Source organism: Muntiacus reevesi, chromosome 6 (genome assembly GCF_963930625.1).
Source record: "Muntiacus reevesi chromosome 6, mMunRee1.1, whole genome shotgun sequence".
Taxonomy (NCBI): Eukaryota; Metazoa; Chordata; class Mammalia; order Artiodactyla; family Cervidae; genus Muntiacus; species Muntiacus reevesi.
This window is the reverse complement of record NC_089254.1, coordinates 42,776,383-42,799,415: the sequence shown is the minus strand read 5'-3', so window position 1 is coordinate 42,799,415 and position 23,033 is coordinate 42,776,383. Positions and strand designations below refer to the sequence as shown.

The following is a 23,033-nucleotide window of genomic DNA, read 5'->3' as shown; positions in this document are numbered from 1 at the left end:
TGAGGTCACAACGAGTTGGACATGCCTTAGCTGAACAACAACACCTCACATATTTAAGCCCACCTATGCATGACATTACCAAATAATAGATGTTCACATCACTGCTAGAAATAGAATCAAGTAGAGATAAGAGCTTACTCAGTTGGAGCATAGCAAATTAATGATACTGGAAATTAAATACAGTTCTCTTAGTCATGAACTGTTTTCACTAGACCTTGCTGCTTCAGCACCCAAGAATCTAAGTAAAGAAAAGGACTGATCTGATGTAGGCTTCTTGTGTGGTGTGTGGAAGAATTAGGATCAGAATTTGCTTCATCCTTAAGTCTAAAGAGGCACTGGGTGGTGGTTAAGAGGGGAGGTCTGGCAAGGATTAATGACCTGGATGGATATCTAAGGGGCCAAACAGACTGTGGCCATGCTCAGTAATCACATGAGTCACAGACCACCTAGACAGCTTCCTCGATGCATGTCTCTAAGGGACTGAAAGTTCCCTAGATATATACAAGCCATCAATGAACTGAATCTATCAGTTGTCACAGCAGGCATGGCAGGGCTTATGTTTTGCTGGGAGGAACATAGCTGTTTGAGGCCAGAAATGAATAATTGAGAGCAGTAGAAGAAAGATTGAGAGCTGCCATGCATGGTTTTTTTCTGTTTTAGCCACTTCTCTGAGAGTGTTTACCTTCTGTTCTAAGTTAACATGAACAGATGCTTGAAGAATATCTTTTGGAAAGGAAGATAAATTAATAACAAGCTGGGGATGTTCATTTATCTTGGGCCCACTTGCAGTCACAGTTCAGACTTGAATGAACTGTGGTCATAAATGAAGTAGTGGGTGGAAAGGGTACTTGGAGAACCCTGCAAGCAGCAGGACTCAGATGTGGGCAGTCCAGCGATTGGGCACACCCAGGCATCTAGCAAGGGAGATGCCAGGAGGTCTGTGGAGGAGCCCAGTTCTCAGGAAGGGAAGAGCAAAGCAGGGCTTTCAGGTCTAAAAAAGGGCAGGGAAAAGTAACTCACTTTTATTGATTCATTACTATATGCATGATAGTGTGTTAAGGATCTAGATACATTGATAGGTAATAAACATTTGCCTTTATTTTTTACAGTAGACCTGATAGTATTATCATTCCTTTTGTGTATGGATATTCTATGAGTTTGAACAAACTCTGGAAGATAGTGAAGAACAGGGAAGCCTGGTGTGCTATAGTCCCTGGAGTTGCAAAGAGTCAGACATGACTCAGGGACCGAACAGCAACAGTCAATGACTCACCCCAGGATCACACAAGGGACAAAGGTAGAGACAGGGTAAGACTCAAATTTAGTTTTGCCTCAATCCCCAAACCATAAGCCCTTACATTTTTCAGAGTCTTGGGAATAGGAACCAGAATAGAAGCATAAAGAAATGCGGAGAAATCCACAGTGGCTGTGCTTGTGCCTTAACACCAGATAGGTGCCATCTTGCTGGACTGGAGTGGAGTGGATTGAGAGGCAGGAGGTAAAAGCAGGGTCCTGTGAATCCACAGTGAGGCTCTGCAGGCTGTGAAGGATGACCTGAGACAACATTTGAGTCCTGTGGCTTGTATAGGCAACTTAACAGGAAGTGACTTAATTCTAAACCTCTTAGATGGGAGGGGGACATTTAAGGACTTTTTATCTCACCGAACTGAAGGATGAAGGCATCAATAGAACCAGTTGTGGGTGTCTGGGGTAAGCAAAACAGATGGCTGACAACTAAGCTGTGATTCTATAAATGAGGAAATTTAGACTCTGAGAGGCAAAGTGGTTTTGCTGAAGAACAGGTAGCAGCATATGAGGGTCCAGGACCCAGATCTCATCCCTTATCTGGCCTAGGTTTTAACCAACATGCCATGGGGGATACCTCCTGGCTGCCGATGGCCTTCTTCTTTTCTAGTCAACAGTGATATTGACTACTATAGCTTTCATTTTGCTTTGAAATACTCCTAATGCATGTGAATCATGTGGGAAAGAGGTTACTGAACAAAAGTTTGGCCACGGCCAGTTTGTGATTGTGGGATCTAGTTGGGCAGGGGGTTAGGGGCAGAGAAACAGAGAAAAAAATGGGAGAGAAGCCAGATAAACAGCATCAAGAAGTTTAGATGTCATCAGATGGTCCCGGGCAAGGTTCCTCATTGTTCCATGCCACAGATTCCTCACTTGTATCCTGGGAATAGTAACAGTATCCCCTCTACAGAGATGTTTTGATAATGAAATGAGATAATGCATGTAAACTACTTATCTCAGTGCCCCGCTGAATGGTTTTCTTGTGGTTTACATGCCAGCACTCATATCTGACTAAAGAATGTGGCGATGATTTACTTCAACATCCAGTGCCGTTTTGGGGGTAGTATGTTGTCAGGCTCTTCTGTTGATATGAGTGTTTTATGTATGTTTTTTGATATGGAAGTTTCAAACCATTCTGCTCTACTCACTGGATTTCCTGGAGTTTAATTTAAACATTCTTATCACAGTTAATGTGACTCGAGTCATTCTCCTTACTGCCAGCAAGCATGATTTCAGTCTTACTGCCATAATAATAATACCTTCTCTTGGCTACTTCCTACAAATGACTTCATCTTGGTATATATAATAAAGGCAATGCAGGAGAAAACATTATTTTCAAGGAGGAAATTATGACCAACTTTTAGGGTGTGAGCAAGATACAATTTTAAGAAGCCAAACCTAAGTAGCGTACAGATACAGTTAATTTGACCCTTTTTTCCTCAGGAACATCCTGATTTTCTGGTTATGAAACCATTTGGACTCCTCTTGTAGACTTTGTTCTAAAACTTAAAGCATGCAGTGGTCTTCTTTTCTTGTTTTCAAAAGGAAAAGGGCTGACTGTCTTCATGCAAATTAGCCTGCTTTTGTTAAAGACTTCAGGGGACTCATCTATGAAACACAGACTAACAATAAGAAGTGCAGCACAACTCACTGTTCTGCTTTCAGCTGGTGTAAGATTGTTTCCCACAGTATGGAATATTTAAAAAAATAAGAGTGTTTCATCACAATGCCAAAACTCCAGCAATGCCTTTGACTGCCTTCAGGGGTGGTAGTGAAGGTGGGAAACCGACTCTTCAGTACTACATTATTTTCTGATGATTTTGCACATAGCTAGGGAAAGTGTAAATGAATGCAGAAAGGTGGGGCTGATGTGCTAAATTTAGGACCAGCAATTACAGACATTGGAGTTCTGAGTTTCTTTTTGCTCCTATGTAATTTCTGATATCAAGGAAATACTAAGTAGGGATAGTATAAAAATAATTTGTTAATAATGAGTCAAGACTGTTTTGACAGTGTCTAACACTTCAGAAATGTATCTCATTATTCTGACTGTATTAATTGAGGTTTCTTTTTTTCCCCTGTGTTTCAGTGACAATTTCGACAAGCACCTTCTTTGATGGCTTGCTGGTGACTGGACTGTACACGTCTACCAGTGTTCAGGCTTCACAGAGCATTGGAGGGTCTAATGCATTTGGGTTTGGTAAGCTATATTTTACACAGTTATAGGTCTTATTTTTGAAATATCTAAAAGTATTTGACATTTATTATTTCATAGAAAATAATCTGAAGTGACTTTTGTATGTTTGCTTAAAGTTAAGTGAGTTGAAGTAAGTCATAAATATGCAACCAATCATGAGTTTGGTGTGATGACCATTCTGTTCCTCTCTCCATGTACTGCTGCTATTATACTTGGCCCTGTGGGATTTGAGTAGATTCCTGTGTTCTGTCATTTAGGTTGATGGAATTGGAATTCATTCTGATGCCCATGCATTTATTCAGTAACCTGTTTTTATAAACAGTTCTTAAAATCTTGGAGTAGGTGAAAAGTGTCATGTTGTTTGGCAAGTAAGCATCACACACAGTGAAAGATAGCAATAATTGTTGAAATTATTGCATTCTCTGAGTATTCATAAAACAATGTGATTTAATATTTAAAATACTTATGTGAAGTCTTTGTCTTTAACCTAGAGATCTGGAAGTTTACTTAAGTGGAGGCAGAATGCTATGTGATGGTCACTGATCACAGAGGGTTCTAGATTTGGAAATCTGTAGTTTACCCAAAGCTTGATAAACATGCCAATCTGGAATTCAGTAGACCCTTTACAGCATCAAAAATGCAAATTTACTGTATCAATTTATGTAAGACATGAAATCTGATCCTACTCTGAGATTAGAAAACTGTATGAGATTTCCTCCATTAGTGTGAGAGAGAATTTCTTTATTGAAGGCAGCCATGTGTTCAATGTTTTATTTTTCCTAGAGTATTTATTAAATAAATAAATTTTACCTACTTTTGACATATGAAGGAGCATCCCCTCTATGTTGAGTCCCAGGAGAGCTCTGTCCAGGTGCATTACTGCTTGGTGTCAGAGCAACAATGTTGAGGCTGCAGTGGTACCCTGCTGACCCAAGATGAGGTTCACAGCTTCAGGGTAAAGAAACCAAGAAGTCATTTAATCATCTTGTTAAAATTATCTGACATTGAGAATTTGCTCTATTTTTAAAAAGATCCCAGGTAAACTTTTCTAATCTGTTGGTTACTACTTTTAAGGTCTAATCCTTCAGAAAAAATAAGATTCTCTTAAGTCTAAAAATTCCACTCTTTTATTCCCACCCTTACTGTGCTCTGTAGAAGTGAGAGGTCAGTTATAATCATATATATAATATGTGTACTTAAATATATGCCATACTATGTGTTAAGTTATGTAGGATTTTCAAGTAGGGTTTCCAGATTTAACAAATAAAAATTTACAGGATACTGGCTAAATTTAAATTTTAGAAAAAACAGTTTTAGGATAAGTATGCAGTATTTGGGATAAGATGTCCTGGGTTCTGCCTTAGCCCAGGTGAATCAGAACCTCTGAGAAAAGGGCTTGGCATTGGCTCCCAGGTGATTTTACTGTTTATCCAGGGTTGAGAACCACTGTACTGGATCAGTCCACGGTCCACACCTTCAGCATCCCTGGGAACTTGTAACTAGAGAGTTCCTGGCCTTACTCCAAACTCAATGAATCAGATACTGTGGGCGATGAGACAGTGTTCAGTTTTTTAATAAGCACTTGAGGTGATTTTGATACCTACTAAATTTTGAGAACCACTCGTCTACATTAATTAAATGGGAGAGACATTATTTAAATGACCATATAAATATGTAATAGTAAATCTTGCTAGGGGCTAGCTAGGAAATGTACTGAGTGCTGGGAAAGGGTGTGACAGAGAAATGAAATCCAAACTGGAGTAAAATGGCATATAGTTACAAAAAGCTTTCCTGGGGAAGTCGGATTGAGCTGAGATGTGAAGAATGAGAAGGAATTAGCTCCCTGTGGAAGGTGGGGCACAGCACTCCTGAAGGAGAGAACAGTAGATGCAAAGACCTCAGGGTGGGAAGAGGCTGGCTGTGTTCTAGGGATGAAAAGAAAACCTTGGAGTGACTGACCTGAAACCAAGAGGGAAAGAGATAAGTCCGGATAGGAGACCACGGCCAGAGCATTCAGGAGCAGAGGGTGCTTTGGGGGTCTCAGCTGAGGAGTGACTTGAACAGACTTCCATTTTAAAGGGATCACTCTGTTGTCAGCATGGAGAACAAACTGTCAGGTCCAGGAGTGGATGCAAAGAGACTGTTCAGTGGTTAAAGGTCTGATGTGACAAGGCATGGAAGGAGTCCAGGTGTACACTGACATCGGCCAAGCCTGGACCAGAAGGAGCATATGTGGGGGGTGTGGGTGGGGTAAGACTGTGCACTATGCATGCAGTCAGCCAGACCTGCTCACAGATCCAGACCCCAGCCTTCATTAGTCATGTGCCTCAGCCATGTTGCTTACTAAGCTTAATTTCCTCATCTATGAAATGCTGATGACAGTGACACCTGCTTTACTAAGGTGTTGAGCAGTTGCAAGGATGAAAGGAGGTGATAAAGCCCTCACCACATAGAAAATATTTAGTAAAACTTGTTGTTCAGTCACTCAGTTGTGTCCAGCTTTTTGCGACCCCATGGACTGCAGCATGCCAGGCTTCCCTGCCCTTCACCATTGAAGTAAAACTGCTGCTGCTGCTAAGTCGCTTCAGTCGTGTCCGACTCTGTGTGACCCCATAGACGGCAGCCCACCAGGCTCCCCCGTCCCTGGGATTCTCCAGGCAAGAACACTGGAGCGGGTTGCTATTTCCTTCTCCAATGCATGAAAGTGAAAAGTGAAAGGGAAGTTGCTCAGTCATGTCCGACTCTTAGCGACCCCATGGACTACAGCCTACCAGGCTCCTCTGTCCATGGGATTTTCCAGGCGAGAGTACTGGAGTGGGGTGCCATTGCCTTCTCCGGAAGTAAAACTAGGTATCCCCAAATTATAAATCTTGATACCTGAAGCAGCTGCTGTTATCAGTCGAGGACTTTTATGTACTTCCTTTGGCTGGACTGGGGTGGGGCAGGGAGGAAGCACGCACACAGAGAAACAGTTCTCAGGTGGCATTAATCTGAGGATTATAGCTCCACATGATTTGAGAGAACTTGGCTGAATGAAGTAACCATCATTTGCCATGATGGAGGCTTGAAATGAGGAGTCATTAAGTATCATTTATAAGTATATTGTGAACATATATTGAAAGAATATATACAATGCATGTATCATATGCCTCAGATTTTAGCTAGTAAGCCAAACAAAATAAGATTTGAAAATTTTTAGAAATGGTTTAAAGACACCTTAGCCTTAAGGTGTTTTCCATGGTGACTTTGAAAGCTTACAAGCTTTCAAAAAGCTTGTAAAAAGGCAGTTTCACTTGAATTAGAATGTATTTTGGTTTGGTTAAGTGGCACGTAGTCTTCCCATGACCTCCAGCCTAAGATATAGAGACTGAAGAGACTTCTGAACTTGAAGTCCACTGATGGTAGTTTGACTTCCATATCAAATGCTCAGGTCTCCCACTGGTCACTTGGCGTTTTTATAGGACATGATTTTTATGTGGATGGATGGGTAATTGAGATCTTTTTTTAAGTTCCAGTAATATCCAAACAATTTTTTGTGTGTTTATGTGATAGTGGTAAGTTACCTTAAAAACAAAATTTAATAAAATGACTTGAATATTATTAAACAGTTAATCTTTATAAATAATGTAATAGAAAACAGAAGATTAAATGTCTTTTTAGATAAATCATCATTTTGGAAACAAAAGCACATTACATTTTTGGTATTTAAGTGTAATATAGTCTTTACAATTTAAATAGAATGGAAAAGATTTGAATAGGGTATAGATTAGAAAATAAAAGAACAGTCTTATAGAAGGTAAAATGTAACAGAATTTCTGCTTTTTGATAGTTTTGTAGCTATAGGAATCAGACTGAAATAATGTGGCAGTCTTTGATCTAGAATGAAAGAATTATTGAATACATAATCTATCATTAGGCTCTGACCTAAGGTGGCTCAGTCAGTAAAGAAACCACCTGCAGTGCAAGAGACCCAGGTTTGATCCCTGAGTTGGAAAGATCTCCTGGAGAAGGGAATGGCAACCCACTCCAGTATTCTTGCCTGGAGAATTCCATGGACAGTGACTAACACTTTTAACTGATGAAGTTTTAAGCAAATATTACTTATTTGCGTTTTTCCAATATATCATGGAATTAGTGTGTGATAAGCTTAGCTGGTAAAGAATTGCCTGCCAAAACACGACTGAGTAAGTGAGCACATATAGGCATAAGTGGAAAAAAAAATTCCAGAAGTACTTTTCTAGGCCCAACTATATGTTTTGCTTTGCCTTGCTTATCGCAACTAGTTAAATGTGTGTGTATGCATGTGTGTGTTCAGTTGTGTCCAACTCTTTGTGACCTCATGGGTTACAGTGCACCGGGCTCCTCTGTCCACGGGATTTCCCAGGCAGGGACGCTGGAGCGCGTTGCTGTTTCCTTCTCCAGGGGGCCTTCCTGATCCAGGGATCGAACCTGCATCTCCTGTATAGCAGGTGGACTCTTAACCACCGAGCCACCTGGGAAGCCCTTTTTTCCGCTTATAGTTAATTTTAATTGTACTGATTACACTAAAGTTATAGTCACTCTCTTTTGAATATAATATGTGTGTATGACCAACCAAAATAAGGCCATAATTACTCTTAAGATATTGTTGTATAAATGTAATCCCTCTAGCATAACTACATATGCTTCTATGTAAAACCAGAATTCTTTAAAATGTATGTCTCACTGACCAAAAATAGACAAATGCCTAATAGCCAGAAATACATGAAAACAATAGCTACACAAAAGCTGACTGTATGCCAGTAATGCATGATTTGAAATACTTCATTTTGCTTGTCAATATAAGAAAACATGCTGCCCTAGGGAGGACTGATGTTTAATTATGGATATCTCTTTGTGTATCCCAGAAAAAAATGCTTCCCTCTTGTCTTTGGCACTGAATTCCAGCTCAATCATGTAAATCTTCAAGGCTCATTGTGATTGCTCAATGAAAGGCTATTTGAATATCCTTTCATACAAAATTGTTCCTTGTCCAGACACTGAAATTCATTTTACTCAATACTTAGTATTCTGGCTCTAAAAGCATATTGCTTAGTTTTTGGTGTTCTGGCTTTCTAAAACCTGAGAATCAGGTTTGCAGTTCTGATGAGTAGCAGCCACACTTCAGATTGTTAGACACTGCATAAATTAAACTTTTGTTAGACTCTGCATAAATTGCTTTGTAATTCCTAGATAATTTTTTTCAGCTAATACATCAGCCATCTTAGCAGTTTTTCATTTAAGCTTTTATAATTTCCTATGCTTTTAATTTATTTTTTGGTAAGACCCATTCTAGAATGACAGGATTTGATGAAGTATAAATTTGGGGAGAAAATGTAGTGATCAGATCCAAGATGTGTTCTTGGATTCAGTCAATCATATCATGTTCTAATAGAGATTAAGCAAGTACCATAAAAATGTAGTATTTTCAGTATTATCTTTAAAGCATGGTATTAGAACTTTATAACTTAATGATTTTATTCCCAGAGTGATATGGCACTCTAGATGAATAGGGATAAATTTAAAAAACATAGTAAATATTTTAAGACTTCAAGTTTTAGTAAATCTTATTTTCAGTTCAGTTCAGTTCAGTCACTCAGTCGTGTCTGACTCTTTGTGACCCCATGAATCGCAGCATGCCAGGCCTTCCTGTCCATCACCAACTCCCAGAGTTTACTCAAACTCATGTCCATCGAGTAAGTGATGCCATCTTATATTAGTCACTACTTAATAAGAATGTGTACTTTACCAGTAGATGTAGACTGTACCTTTCATTTCCAGAACACAAGTTTTTGTTACTGCTTTGTTTCATTGTCACTAAGAATAAAAATACAGGGTCCATTTGAGCTAATTTTTGGTTATCCTTCCCATCAAAACTAAGTAGAACTTTTTGCAAATTTAGTAATTATCACCAAGACCCCTGCATCCTTGGACATTAGCTGCAGTTCAGTTTTGGATGTCATATCTGTGTGAGTTTGAGACATACACATGTTATAAATACATGCAAATCTTTAGGCTGTAATGTCTGTAAAGAAGGGACAGCCACTAGCAACTCATTAGGTGCCATCCTATATGTCATGATACTTGTTTACTAGCTGCAGTCAAGTTTAACTGCTCAGATGATCTTGTTAAATTTATTTTTTCTGTCCCTTTACAGAGAAATATTTTGTAACATACTTAAGAAATTTTAAACACATTGAGGGACTGGAAGCATGACCTTTTTTGGGGTATGGTACATGAGCTATAATATAATTGACAAGAAGACTTTAGTTTAATTAAACAAATTACTGTAGTCTTGGTGGCTCAGTCTGAAAAGAATCCACCTGCAATGCAGAAGACATGGGTTTGATTCCTGGGTTGGGAAGATCTGGAGAAGGAAATGGAGACCCACTCCAGTATTCTTGCCTCTGGGAAATCCCAGGGACAAAGGAGCCCGGTGGGTTATAATCCATGGAGTCATAAGAGCTGTATGTGACTTAACAACTAAACCACCACCACCACCACCACTGTGGTAAATGGTACAAGGAACATAGTTGACAAGAGATGAAGTTGTCATTCATCTTTCCTCTTTATGGGGTATTAGCCTAAGTTTGTTCTTTATTCATCTCATTAGGGTATGCCAGCATTAGCTTCATTAAGAAATACTATTATATGGTTCACATTTGACATATGACAAAGAATTTAGGGTTATTTCTCAATTCACAAATCACTACAGAAAAGCACTTACAAGAGTAATGGGCATGATGAATATAACTGTTGAATTAGTTGACAAATTGCTAGAGAAAATGTTGAGGAGCATGAGATTTGGGTCAAGTGGAAGGGCTAGTGGAGAAAGGCATCTCAGTGCAGGGGTCATAAGGTGACCTCTGGAGTTAGACAGCTCTGGCTCCGTGCCTCGCTCTGCTTCTTGCTGCCCTGGACCGTGTCCTTTCATCCCCTGAGCTTCAGTGTCTGCATTTGTAAAATGAGATTGATAGGAAAGACCAGTTCACAAAGTTGTTGGGTGTGTTAGTGAGATTATCCATTCAACTGCCATGTATTGTATATATGCTCAAAATAGGTATTTCAAAAATAATAATAATAAAAAATAATCAGAAATTCTTTCTTTGAAATAGGAAACAGAATGAGAAGGCAGTTCAAGTGGCAGAAGATTGAAAGAGGGAGGTTGACTTTAATTTGAAGTGGGAATGAGCCCAATTTCTTACCCGTAGAACTTAGATCTGAGATGCACCTTGCGTGGAGCCTGCCTCAGCCCCTGCTCTCATGTAAGGAGGCAGGGCTTGGGAAGGGCAAGCGGTGGCTCTGAATGAGAGTGTGGGTATGAAGACTAAAACCAGGAGTTCTGACATCATACCCAGTCTCAGATACTTTTTAAAAAGTGTAATTCACATCCTGTAAATTTACCATTTGAAGTTTGCTTTTCAATGATTTCTAGTATATTCACAAGATTGTGCAACTAACACCTATATCTAATGGCAGAATATTTTATCACCTGCAAAGGAAATCCCATTCCCATTAGCACTCACTCACCATTCTTTCTTCCCTTCTGTCCCTGACAACCACTAATCTACTTTCTGTCTCTCTGTTGTCCTTTGTTGTCATTCAGTTGCTAAATTGTGTCTGATTCTTTGTGAACCCTTGGATTGCAGCATGCCAGCATTCCCTCTCCATCACGACCTCCCCGAGTTTGCTCAAACTTGTGTCCGTTGAGTCAGTGATGCCATCCAACCATTGCATCCTCTGTCACCCCCTTCTCCTCTTGCCCTCAGGCATTCCCAGCATTAGGGTCTTTTCCAGTGAGTCAGCTCTTCGCATCAGATGGCCAAAGGATTGGAGCTTCAGCTACAGCATTAGTCCTTCTAATGAATATTCAGAGTTGATTTCCTTTAGGATTGACTGGTTTGATATCCTCGCTGTCCAAAGGACTCTCAAGAGTCTTTTCCAGCATCACAATTCAAAAGCATCAATTGTTCAGTGCTCAGCCTTCTGTCCCTATAGATGTGCCTATTTTAAACATTTCAAGTAGACATTTCAAGTACAATATATGGCTTTGTATCTGACTTCTTTAACTTAGCTTGATATTTTCAAGGTTCATTTATGTTGTAGCATGTATCAGTACTTCATTCCTTTTTCTAAGTCATAATTCTTTTCTATGGATATACTACATTTTTATAGTGATATACCACAATTGGTTGTTTCGAGATTCTTGAAAGGAGTTCAGTTCAGTTGCTCAGTCATGTCCGACTCTTTGCAACCCCATGAATCACAGCATGCCAGGCCTCCCTGTCCATCACCAACTCCCAGAGTTTACTCAATCTCATGTCCATCGAGTCGGTGATGCCATTCAGCCACCTCATCCTCTGTCATCCCCTTCTCCTCATGCCCCCAATCCCTCCCAGCATCAGGGTCTTTTCCAATGAGCCAACTCTTCACATGAGGTGGCCAAAGTACTGGAGTTTCAGCTTCAGCATCAGTCCTTCCAATGAACACCCAGGACTGATCTCCTTTAGGATGGACTGGTTGCATCTCCTTGCGGGCCAAGGGACTCTCAAGAGTCTTCTCCAACACCACAGTTCAAAATCATCAATTTCTCAGCACTCAGCTTTCTTCACAGTCCAACTCTCACATCCATACATGACCACTGGAAAAACCATAGCCTTGACTAGACGGACCTTTAGGGCTATGCAAATTGGAAATGTTTAAGGAGGATGTAAAGCAAAAGACCACCAAATTCCTTAAGTAATTCATCAGCAGCTGTCAAAGCTCTGAAGATGCACTTAGCTTTCTCTATGGTTCAGACCTGAAAATGGTTGGAAATCAAGATAAGTGACTCCTTTGCTTTCTTCATACTATTCTAGGGAGATAGGTTACTGTGGCATTGTTTTTACCCTATCACTTTGGCCTCAGATTAAACCATGGGTACACAAGCCAAACTGTTGCTGCTGTTGTTGTTTAGTCGCTAAGTTGTGTCTGACTCTTTGTGACTCCATGGACTGCAGCATGCTAGGTTTTCCTGTCCGTCACTATCTCCTGGAATTTACTGATTCATGTCCATTGAATCAGTGATCCTATCTAACCATCTCATCCTCTGCCACCCCCTTCTCCTTTTGTCCTCAGTCTTTCCCAGCATCAGGGTCTTTTCCAATGAATCAGTTTTTTGCATCAAGTGGCCAAAGTATTGGAGCTTCAGCCTCAGTATTAGTCCTTCCAGTAAATATTCAGGACTGATTTTTTTTAGGATTGACTGGTTTGATCTCCTTGCAGTCTGAGGGACTCTCAATAGGCTTCTCCAGCACCACAATTTGAAATCATCAGTTCTTTGGTGCTCAATCTTCTTTATGGTCCAGCTCTCACATCTGTCTATGACCACTGGAAAAAAAACATATCTTTGGCTATATGGGCCTTTGTCAGCAAAGTGATGTCTCTACTTTTTAATGTGCTCTCTAGGTTTCTTGTAGCTTTCCTTCCAAGGAGCAAGCGTCTTTTAATTTCCTGGTTGCAGTCACCGTCTGCAATAATTTTGGAGCCTAAGAAAATAAAATCAGTCCTTGCTTCCACTTTCCCCATTTCTATTTGACATGAAGTGATGGGACCAGACGCCATGACCTTAGCTTTTTTAATGTTGAGTTTCAGACCAGCTTTTCCACTCTCCTCTTTTACCATCATCAAGAGGCTCTTTAGTTCGTTTTCACTTTCTGCCATTTGCATGGTATCATCTGTGTATCTGAGGTTGTTGATGTTTCTCCCGGCAATCTTGATTACAGCTTGTACTTCATCCAGCCTGGCATTTCGTATGATGTACTCTGCATATAAATTAAATAAGGAAGGTGACAATATAAAGTCTTGTGGTACTCCTTTCCCAATTTTGAAGCCAAGCTGAGTCAATCAAATTTACTAGTATAGGAATTTAGAATTAAGACTCATCAGTCACAGTCCAACTCTTCATGAGCTCAGTCAAGGCAGATATAAACTTTCGGGGGCTCTGAGCAGCTCTTTTCCACAGTGGCTCTGAGGAAGATCATGCAGAAATAGGAGGAGAGAGGTGGAATGCTGCCTGAGGTGTCAGAGCTTTCCAACCTCTTATTTTAGGCTTTCGTCCCATCAGGCTCAGATAATTCTTGGGTTCTAAGAAACAATTAAAAATAGCTAACATCTATCAAACACTTGCTGTGTGCCAGATGTGTTGCAGGTATTAACTCTTTTGATCTGAATAAAAATCCTACTGTAGTTATTCTCATTTTGTTGATAAAGAAGCTAAGGTACAGAGACGGCAGGTAACCTGCCCAGGGTGACACATAAGACGCTGCAAAGCCATAATCCAAACCTGGCTCTATAACCATTCATTAAACTCCACTTAACAGCCTGAGTCAGCTTGAATTGGTTTCTATTACAGACAAAATAAACTTCACTTTTAAAAAGCCCTTCTCTGCTTAGCCCCATCTGTCCCTAACTCCTGTTTCTTCCCAGCTTCCTTCTATTCCTTTCCGGTCACCTACTCCCTCTACATACACACATACATATCCATGCACCAATCATGGCAGCCCACTCACTGTTCCAAAATCCCAGCAACTTTAGACCTTGTTTATAGTGCTTGGAATTCCTTCTGGCTCTGTCAGCTGGGCAGACATCCTGCCATTTTTTAAGGCCTCTGTCCTGACTCACCTCCTCTACTGAGCCCTTGTGATTCCTCCTCTCTGCTCCTCTGTGGTCCCTGCCTTCAAAGACCTCTTTGTTGCTTCCTCAATGCTCTACCCTCTGACCTTCACCAGATATCTCTAACAATCTGCTGAATTTACTTGTTTAAAAGCTTTTGTATCTCTTTGAGGATGAGAGATGGTCTAGTCAGCTTCACTCTCATGGCACATAACCAGTGCTCAATAAATACTTATTGAATGAATAACAAAAATCTTTGAATCTTTATAAGGTATTTTACTAGCATTGACTTTAGTAAAATGCATGTATTAATATGTGCACAAGTAGACAGGTATGGACAAGAGAGAGAAAGTATTATTGTCTTTAAGTTTGAGGCTATTTCCAAATCTACATATGTATTTATGTGTCTACACATCTGTACAAACACTTGAGACTGTAGGAACAGATGTATATTTTATTATCAGAGATCCTGGAAAAATTTATTATCTTGCCCATCACTTTGTTCCTTTCTTTCCTGGAGGTAGCAGACATCAGTGCCTTCAGATAGGAGAGTGATTGATTAAGTGCCTTCTTAATCAAGAGAGTAGAAATCAAGTAGAATCAAGAGAGTAGAAACATTGTCAAGAGATTGCTCAGTTAATCTTCATATCATAGGGGCAAGTCAATGTATTAATGATACATGACAGTAAATTTCTTATTTTATTTCTTAGATCTTTCAAAAAATAATGACTAAAAAATGGTGACTCTGTAATTTTTTGGGAACATAGTTGAAGAGAATAGACTTGATTAAAGTCTATTCAAGTGAGGTGATTAAAGGTTTTCTGGTATATATATGTGTGTAACACTTTGCATAACTTCAAATGTTTTTTGTATAATTTTTTATATAATTGAAAATGGTATATATTTGTTTAAAAGTAGTTCTTTCCTTTAGGCAAAGAGCAAACAAATGACAAAAAAAACCAACCAAATAAAAAAACTAAAAAATCCCCACACTTGACCTGTGATTCATCCATTTCATAGCTCTTTAATTATTTAACTTGTCTGTCTTCTCTGGACAGTTTACATATTCTAGATAGATAAATTCAGCCCTAGTAAGATATGTGCCCAGAAATCACTGTAGGTACTTTAAAAATGTATCCCTAAGGAAGAAGAGTTCTTTTAAGCTCCATTCTCTTCCTTATTCTTACTCAAATCCATGTGCTCAGGAACACAGTAAATTGGCTGCTCAGAAATAAAAGCATTGGTAAAGTCATATTTTTAGAGCAGATTCTAGTAAAAGTTGCCACTGTGCTGTATAAGTTATAAATTTTGAAATTGTCTTGTTATAATTTTGTCTGTTAGTGTTAAAAAATTATTGGCAAAGAGATTCCTCTGTCTTGACAAATATAACCTTGTTTCTGTCATTAAAGAAAATATTTGCCCCAAAGACTGAGTGCCAAACAACAAGGGCAGAGCAGTAGGGGGTACTTTCTCATGCCTAAGTTTTTAACAATAATTCTGGAAGATAAATGAGGTCTGTTGCTCTATAAAATCATTTCTGTAAATGAGGTCTTACTGCTCAATGGATAAAAGCAGAAGCAGGATGGGGAAACATGTACACCCATGGAGGATTCGAGTCAATGTGTGGCAAAACCAATGCAATATTGTAAAGTAAACTAAACAAACAAATAAAAAAGAAGTTCTTTTCTCTGTTTTTCTTAAATAATAATTTTTAAAGCCATTTTCTAATACTGTGTCTTTGCTAATAAGAGAAAACTGTTTTTCTGTGAGAGTGAGGCTTTTCACAGCCTGTCAGTCTGTCCACTTTAACCAGAGACAAGATCGAGTATGTGCTTAAGGGAATAAACTTCAGAGCAGCTGGTCTAGTGTTTGTTTAGCTTCTAGTGCAGTTTCCTCTTTAGGTTTTCCAGTCCTTTTTTAAGGTATCCAAGTAATGATAAATGAGTTTATGTTTCATGTTCACAGTAATTGATTTTTAAATAATCTTGGAAAAGGTTAACCTTTTCCTAGCAGCCAAAATTAGGAATAATTTGAAATAACTTTATAATATTATTACTTCCTGAAAATCATTCTGATGGCTATCTTTGAAGTATTTTTAAAAAGTAAAAGTAAATTCTTGGCATTGCTTAGGAAATAGTTCTGAATACAACATGTGAATTTGAAAATAGGTGTAGGAGTCCATTAAAGGCATTTCACAAAATGCCAGTTCTGTTTTCACTCTTGTCTTCTGTTCTGTGGTTTATATTCAACCCTCTGATGCTGAGTTTTGCATGTGGCGTAATAGATGTGTAGGCTGCTCTCTGAAGCAAGCATACAACTAAATTACTGTTTTCAGGACTCTGAATGTCTGAATGGAAAGATACTTGATGGTGTGGGAGTTGCCAGTTTTGAAAAACAGAATAGCAAAAATTGTTAATATTTTGGTAAAAGTCCAGAGTGAGCTCCCCTCCTGCTCTTCTTTCTATGTGTTTTCGTATATCAGAACCATGTTGTTGTTATTATCTAGTTAATTATGTTATTTCTGGTTCTCTTTCAGGAAGTTCCTCTCCCGGTGAACTCTAGTAAATAGCAAGTTAAAAGTAAAATAAATGGTGCTATCAGACATCAGGCTCTGGAAAGATGTTTTGTTTATCCTTAATTATTCTCTGTTTAAAATAATTATTTGCGTTAGGAGAAGATTCTTTTTAACCTGACATTTAACGTCAATGATCCAACAGCATTTCTAACAATAATAATAAAAATGGAGAGAAATCTGTTATTAATAAAAGAATTCAGTTGGGACTTGGCATTCTGTAGAAGCAGAGTGACCAATGTAGAAGCAGACAAATGACCAGCTCTAGAACAGTGATGAGGTTGGTGAGGTCTGTCCTTAAGCCCCTAGCCCTCCCCTCCCTTTTCTCTCTTTCTTGCTGCAGTTTTCAGCAAGAAGATGGTACCAGTCACGTCTTAGAATGAATTTTAAAATGTTGTGTTGATAGCAGCTTCTGCCACACTGTTTCTTGTGAACATCTAGTGTCTCCTGGTATATTAATAGGTCTCACATGGAAAAAGAATAAAAAAAAATCCTGTTTAAAGAAAGGCAAACAGTGCTTCTTAGAATCTTTTATATGCTTTTTTTGTTTGTTTTTCTTTTTGAGCTATAATTCACTTAACATAAAACTTTCCATTTAAGAGTGTACAGTTCCGTGATTCTTAGTATATTCACTATGTACTGCAACCATCACCACTAACTTGAAAATATTTCCATCACCCCAGAAAGAACCTTATATCTTAAATTAACAGTCAGTCCCCAAATCACCCCTCCCCCTCCAATCCCATGGCAACCACTAAATTTCTGTCTGTATAAGCTATTCTGGACATTTTATATAAATTAAATAATGATATGTGACCTTTTGTGACTAGGTCCTTTTACTTATGTTTTCAAGTTCATCCATATTGAAGTATATTAAAAAATTTAAGTGCTTCATGCTTATGTATGACTAGATAATAGTCCATTGTATGGATATTCAATATCTTATTTATCCACTTATCTGTTGACATTTACTTACAAAACAGAAATAGACTCCCAGATATAGAAAACAAACTTAAGGTTACCAAAGGGAATCCAGCAGATGGGCGCACAGGTAGAAGCACAAAACTGAAACACAGAAGCAGTGGATTCTGTGCCCCCACCTGCAAGGCTGATGTGACCAAATCAGTTGCTGAAAGAAATGCTGTCAGTCATGTGTACATGGTTTTATAGTATGTGTAGGTATGCATCTAATGAGTTGATGTTATTTTAGAAAATATAGAAATTTGAAGTAATCTCAATCTACTTTTAACATTTTATTTTATGAAAATTATCTCGTATACATCAAAGTTGAAAGAATTTTACAGTGAGTACCCACCATCTTGGTAAAGTTTATATACAGTAGCAGCAGTGTTAGTTGCTCAGTCGTGTCCAACTCCTTGAGACCCCACGAACTGTAGCCCACCAGGCTCCTCTGTTCATGGGATTCTCCAGGCAAGAATACTGAAGTGGATTGCCATTCCCTTCATCAGAGCATCTTCCTGACCCAGGGATTGAACGCAAGTCTCCGGCATTGTAGGCAGATTCTTTACCGTCTGAGTTACAGGGAAGATCTAAGCCCATGGGATTTTCCAAGCAAGAGTACTGGAGTGGGTTGCCATTTCCTTCTCCAGGGGATCTTCCCGACCCAGTCATTGAACCCGAGTCTCCCGTGTTGTAGGTAGATGCTTTACCATTTGAGCCACCAGGGAAGTCCAAGTTGGTATACAGTGTAATGCATAAATCTCAAAGGATACACGAAAAGAGAGTTGATAAATCTACACATCTGTGTAACACAAACCCTTATCAAAATGCAGACCTTAATCCCAAAAAGTTCCCTTTCCTTCACTAACTTTTACTCCCACTTCAGTTCAGTTCAGTTCAGTCGCTCAGTCATGTCCAACTCTTTGTGACCCCATGAATTTGCAAAACGCCAGGCCTCCCTGACCATCACCAACTCCCGAAGTTTACTCAAACTCATGTCCATCGAGTCGGTGATGCCATCCAGCCATCTCATCCTCTGTCATCCCCTTCTCCTCATGCCCCCAATCCCTCCCAGCATCAGGCTCTTTTCCAATGAGTCAACTCTTCACATGAGGTGGCCAAAGTATTGGAGTTTCAGCTCCAGCATCAGTCCTTCCAATGAACACCCAGGACTGATCTCCTTTAGGATGGACTGGTTGCATCTCCTTGCAGGCCAAGGGACTCTCAAGAGTCTTCTCCAACACCACAGTTCAAAAGCATAAATTTTTCGGCGCTCAGCTTTCTTCACAGTCCAACTCTCACATCCATACATGGCCACTGGAAAAACCCAAAGCCTTGACCAGATGGACCTTTGTTGGCAAAGTAATGTCTCTGCTTTTAAATATGCTATCTAGGTTGGTCATAACTTTCCTTCCAAGGAGTAAGCGTCTTTTAAAATTTCTTGGCTGCAATCACCATCTGCAGTGATTTTGGAGCCCCCAAAAATAAAGTCTGACACTGCTTCCACTGTTTCCCCATCTATTTCCGGTGAAGTGATGGAACCAGATGCCATGATCTTAGTTTTCTGAATGTTGAGCTTTAAGCCAACTTTTTCACCCTCCTCTTTCACTTTCATTCAAGAGGCTTTTTAATTCCTCTTCACTTTCTGCCATAAGGGTGGTGTCATCTGCATATCTGAGGTTATTGATATTTCTTCCAGCAATCTTGATTCCAGCTTGTGCTTCTTCCAGCCCTGCATTTCTCATGATGTACTCTGCATATAAGTTTACTCCCATTACCCAGAGGCAATTATCGTGTTTATTTTATTCCACCAGAGATAAATTTTGCATGTTATTGAACTGTTGTAAATGCTCTCATTCAGTATGTACTCTTTTGTATAAGGCTTGTCTCACTAGACACAACATTTGTGAGAACTATTCATGTTGTTATCTGTCAGTAGCTTGCTCTTTTTTATTGCTGACTAGCATTCTTTTGCTTTTCTATTTTTTATTGTTATGGTTATTGTGCATACAGCTGTGTGTTGTTGTGCACGTAGCTGCATATGAACATATCTGTATAAGTCTTTTTGTGAATATGTGCTTTTATTTTTATTGAATAAATACTTAGTAGTGTATGGTTTTCATTTCATAAGAAGCTGCCAGATCTTTTCCCGAATGATTATACCTTTTTACACTCTTACCAAATTAGTAATAGAGTTGCAATTGCTTTGCATCTTCACCTATATTAAACATTGTTATTGTTTTTAATTTTAGCCATTTTTGTGCCTGTATTGTGGTGTCATGTTGTAGTTTTAATTGGCATTTCCTAGCTGACTACTAATGTTGACCACTTTCTCATGCTCATTGGCCACTTTTGTCAAGTTCAAATCTTATGCTCATTCTTTTAAAAATTGAATTTTTTTTAATCTTTGAGTTATAGGAGTTTTAATACATCCTGGGTACCAGCCCTTTATCAGAGGTATATTTTGTAAAAGTATTTTCCAATTTGTGGCTTGCCTATTATCTTCTCAGTGGTATCTGTGCCTCATCTAGGGATCTGTGGCCTGCCTTAATGCAAATCTAAATTTTTTAAATGTGTGGTCCAGGTGATGGAGCCTAAAAAGTACATATTTTTCAATCATCGTAGCATTTGGGTGACTAGAGAGCAGATACCAGAGTGCATATGGAATCTGTCTAAAAGTTTCTCTTAGAGTATTGCCTGCTTGTATTTTTAAAAAATCAGGAAACTCCATTATGTGACATCATTTTTATACTTAAAGCTTTTCCATTCACATGTGTAAGGTTCTGATTTTAATGTGCCACTTTAAACAACTGAAATTGCTTCAGACTACTGGATTACACTGTGATAAGCCAAATGGGCTTCAGGACACTCCCTTCACACTAGAGACACATGCCAGAAGCCAAACAGATGGTAAATTAGGCAGAAATGACCCTCGGCATTCTCATTAGAGCAGTTGGGGAAATTTTAATGGGCCCCCATTTGCCTGGTTCGGTATCTAATACCCTTTGAACTGCCACTTTTTTTCTTGTTACAAGTCAACAACCACCATGTATATTTTAATAGGGATTATCAAATACAATTTGCCCAGAAGATGTACAGCCCTCTAATGCTAATTAGCCAAGTTTAAATAATCACTGAGTTCTGGGATAATTGGAAAGAAACACTGTTTTTCTTGCCAGTGCATAATTACTAATTAACAGGAAGATAAAATATCTGTGTGGCAGTCATATCTAGAAGAATCTGTTAAGAGTTAATTAATTGATGAGTTGGTGCCAAGTCAAGATTGGTCAAGAAAGTTTACAGATGAACTTCTCTTGTTAAATAAATAAATAAATACACACAATATGTGAAGATTACGTTGTTGAACCAGAGCAGAGCATGGGTGGAGTTAAGACGGTGACTCTGGCTTAGTGTAACAGTGCTTAAAGGCAGACGGTCATTACATTAAAGAATTAGTGTCTTTGACTCTAAATATTAAAAAAACACCAACTGCTGGTTGCTATTCTACTGCTAACATATAAGATTTGAAGCTTTATTAATATGCTTTTCTCTTGACCCTTGTAATTGCATGGGCTTTCTCACCCTTTAAATATCCTCATGAAATTGGGCCACAGCCTCCTCTGTGTTTTTCAGCATATTAGTGTTAGGACTTGAGTAAATGAAGTGGATAGTTGGGAGATTCACCTAAAGGAAAAAAAAGCTTTACTCCCACTTTTCTTTGTTTTTGTTAACATAGAAGTTACCATTGTGTTACTGTTCAAAACAAACAAACAAAAAAAACACAAAAGATTAAGCTGTTTTTTAAAAGTAAATATTTTTATTAAATAATAGCATACTTTTAAATATATTTTAAATTTGTTCATTTAAAGAAGTCAGTGGGTAGTGTCAAGTATTTAATACTCACTGCTTTAGATTTAAATGTTTTAAAATTCCATTTGTTTAGGGAGTCTTTTAATCACTGGGAAAAATTAAAAATTCAATGATTTATGAATGCATACATTTTATTAATTCTTTTTCAAAATCTACTGCAGTGAAGAGTGTACTGTATATAGAAATATTTTAGAACTAGAAGTTTTATAATAAAGTAATAATTATTTAATAATATATTAAAATAAATAATATATTTAGAAGTAAGTAATAAAGTGTTGAATTGTTCAAAAGATGATAGAACACTTCATAAAACTATAGCTTCATAAATTATGGTGGAAATGAAGAATATTTTTGCTGGTTTCTTTTGAAATAAAATAGAGTAAAGAAAATTTTGTAATAGGGACATTAAACCTTCTACCCACTTAACATTTAATATTGAAAATTCTGAAAATGTTATTGAAATAGGAATGCTAATGTTTTGGTTTATTTTCATATATTTAGGACTCAGTCATACCTAAAAGTAGTATGTCTTCAAAGAATAAAAGGAGAATAAGTGACTGTTTTACTTCTCTTGATTTGTCTTCTCTTCTGATGATGGGGAATCACTTAACCAATTTGCTTATCAATTATACATGTTCCTATAATTTAATGATCTTCAGCCATGGGATGTGTAGTATTCTTTAGTTAATGTTTCAATGCATCATAACAAAGATACTTATTGTTTCATGATTTTTGCTTGTTTGTTGAGTGTATATTTGTGTACTCTTGGTTGCAAAGTAAAAGGTAGATTCCATTCTGGGTTGTGGTATTATGAAAGTTTGAAAAGCACTCACTGCTTTATGTGGTCCGTGTAACACTGTTTGCTTAAGTCTGTGTGCATTTGTGTTCAGATATTTTATATACATTACAGGATTCCCAGGTGGCGCTACTGGTAAAGAACTCATCTGCCAAGGCAGCGGACATTAGAGACCTGGGTTCGGTGGCTGGGTGTGGAAGATCTCTGGAGGAGGAAATAGCTACCCACTCCAGTATTCTTGCCTGGAGAATCCCATGGACAGAGGAGCCTGGCGGGCTACAGTCCACTGGGTAGCAAAGAGTTGGACATGACTGAAGCGATTCAGAATGCACACATGCATTTATATACATTAGATCTTTGGCATATAAGATTTAACATTTGTAGTTTTGATGGCTAGTAAGCCTCCTCGGAGAACAAGACCATGTAATAATATGTTATTCATCTAAAGCACAAATTTGAATGATACATGTCTCGAGTTGTTGAGGAGCCCCTTGGTATCCATATTTCAATGAATTTTTGTGTTTCTCTGATTGTTCTCATGCAGTATGGCAGTGATAACTTTTATTCCTTTGTGAAAATTGCCCTACAAAGGAGGTCAACCATTCGAGCTAGAGATGAATGTGAGGATAAAGAGAAGAGTCTCAGCTTGAGTGCTTACATTC

The 23,033-nt window shown here is 38.4% G+C and overlaps 1 protein-coding gene across 1 annotated transcript in view; it reads left to right on the top strand.

Moving 5' to 3' along the window:
- The window catches only part of RELN (reelin), a 530,384-nt gene that overhangs the window by 69,639 nt on the left and 437,712 nt on the right, over positions 1 to 23,033 (top strand). The window contains exon 2 of the mRNA XM_065939296.1: positions 3,395 to 3,505. Within this exon, the coding sequence (XP_065795368.1) occupies positions 3,395 to 3,505 (111 nt within the window). The remainder of the gene's footprint in view (positions 1 to 3,394; positions 3,506 to 23,033) is intronic.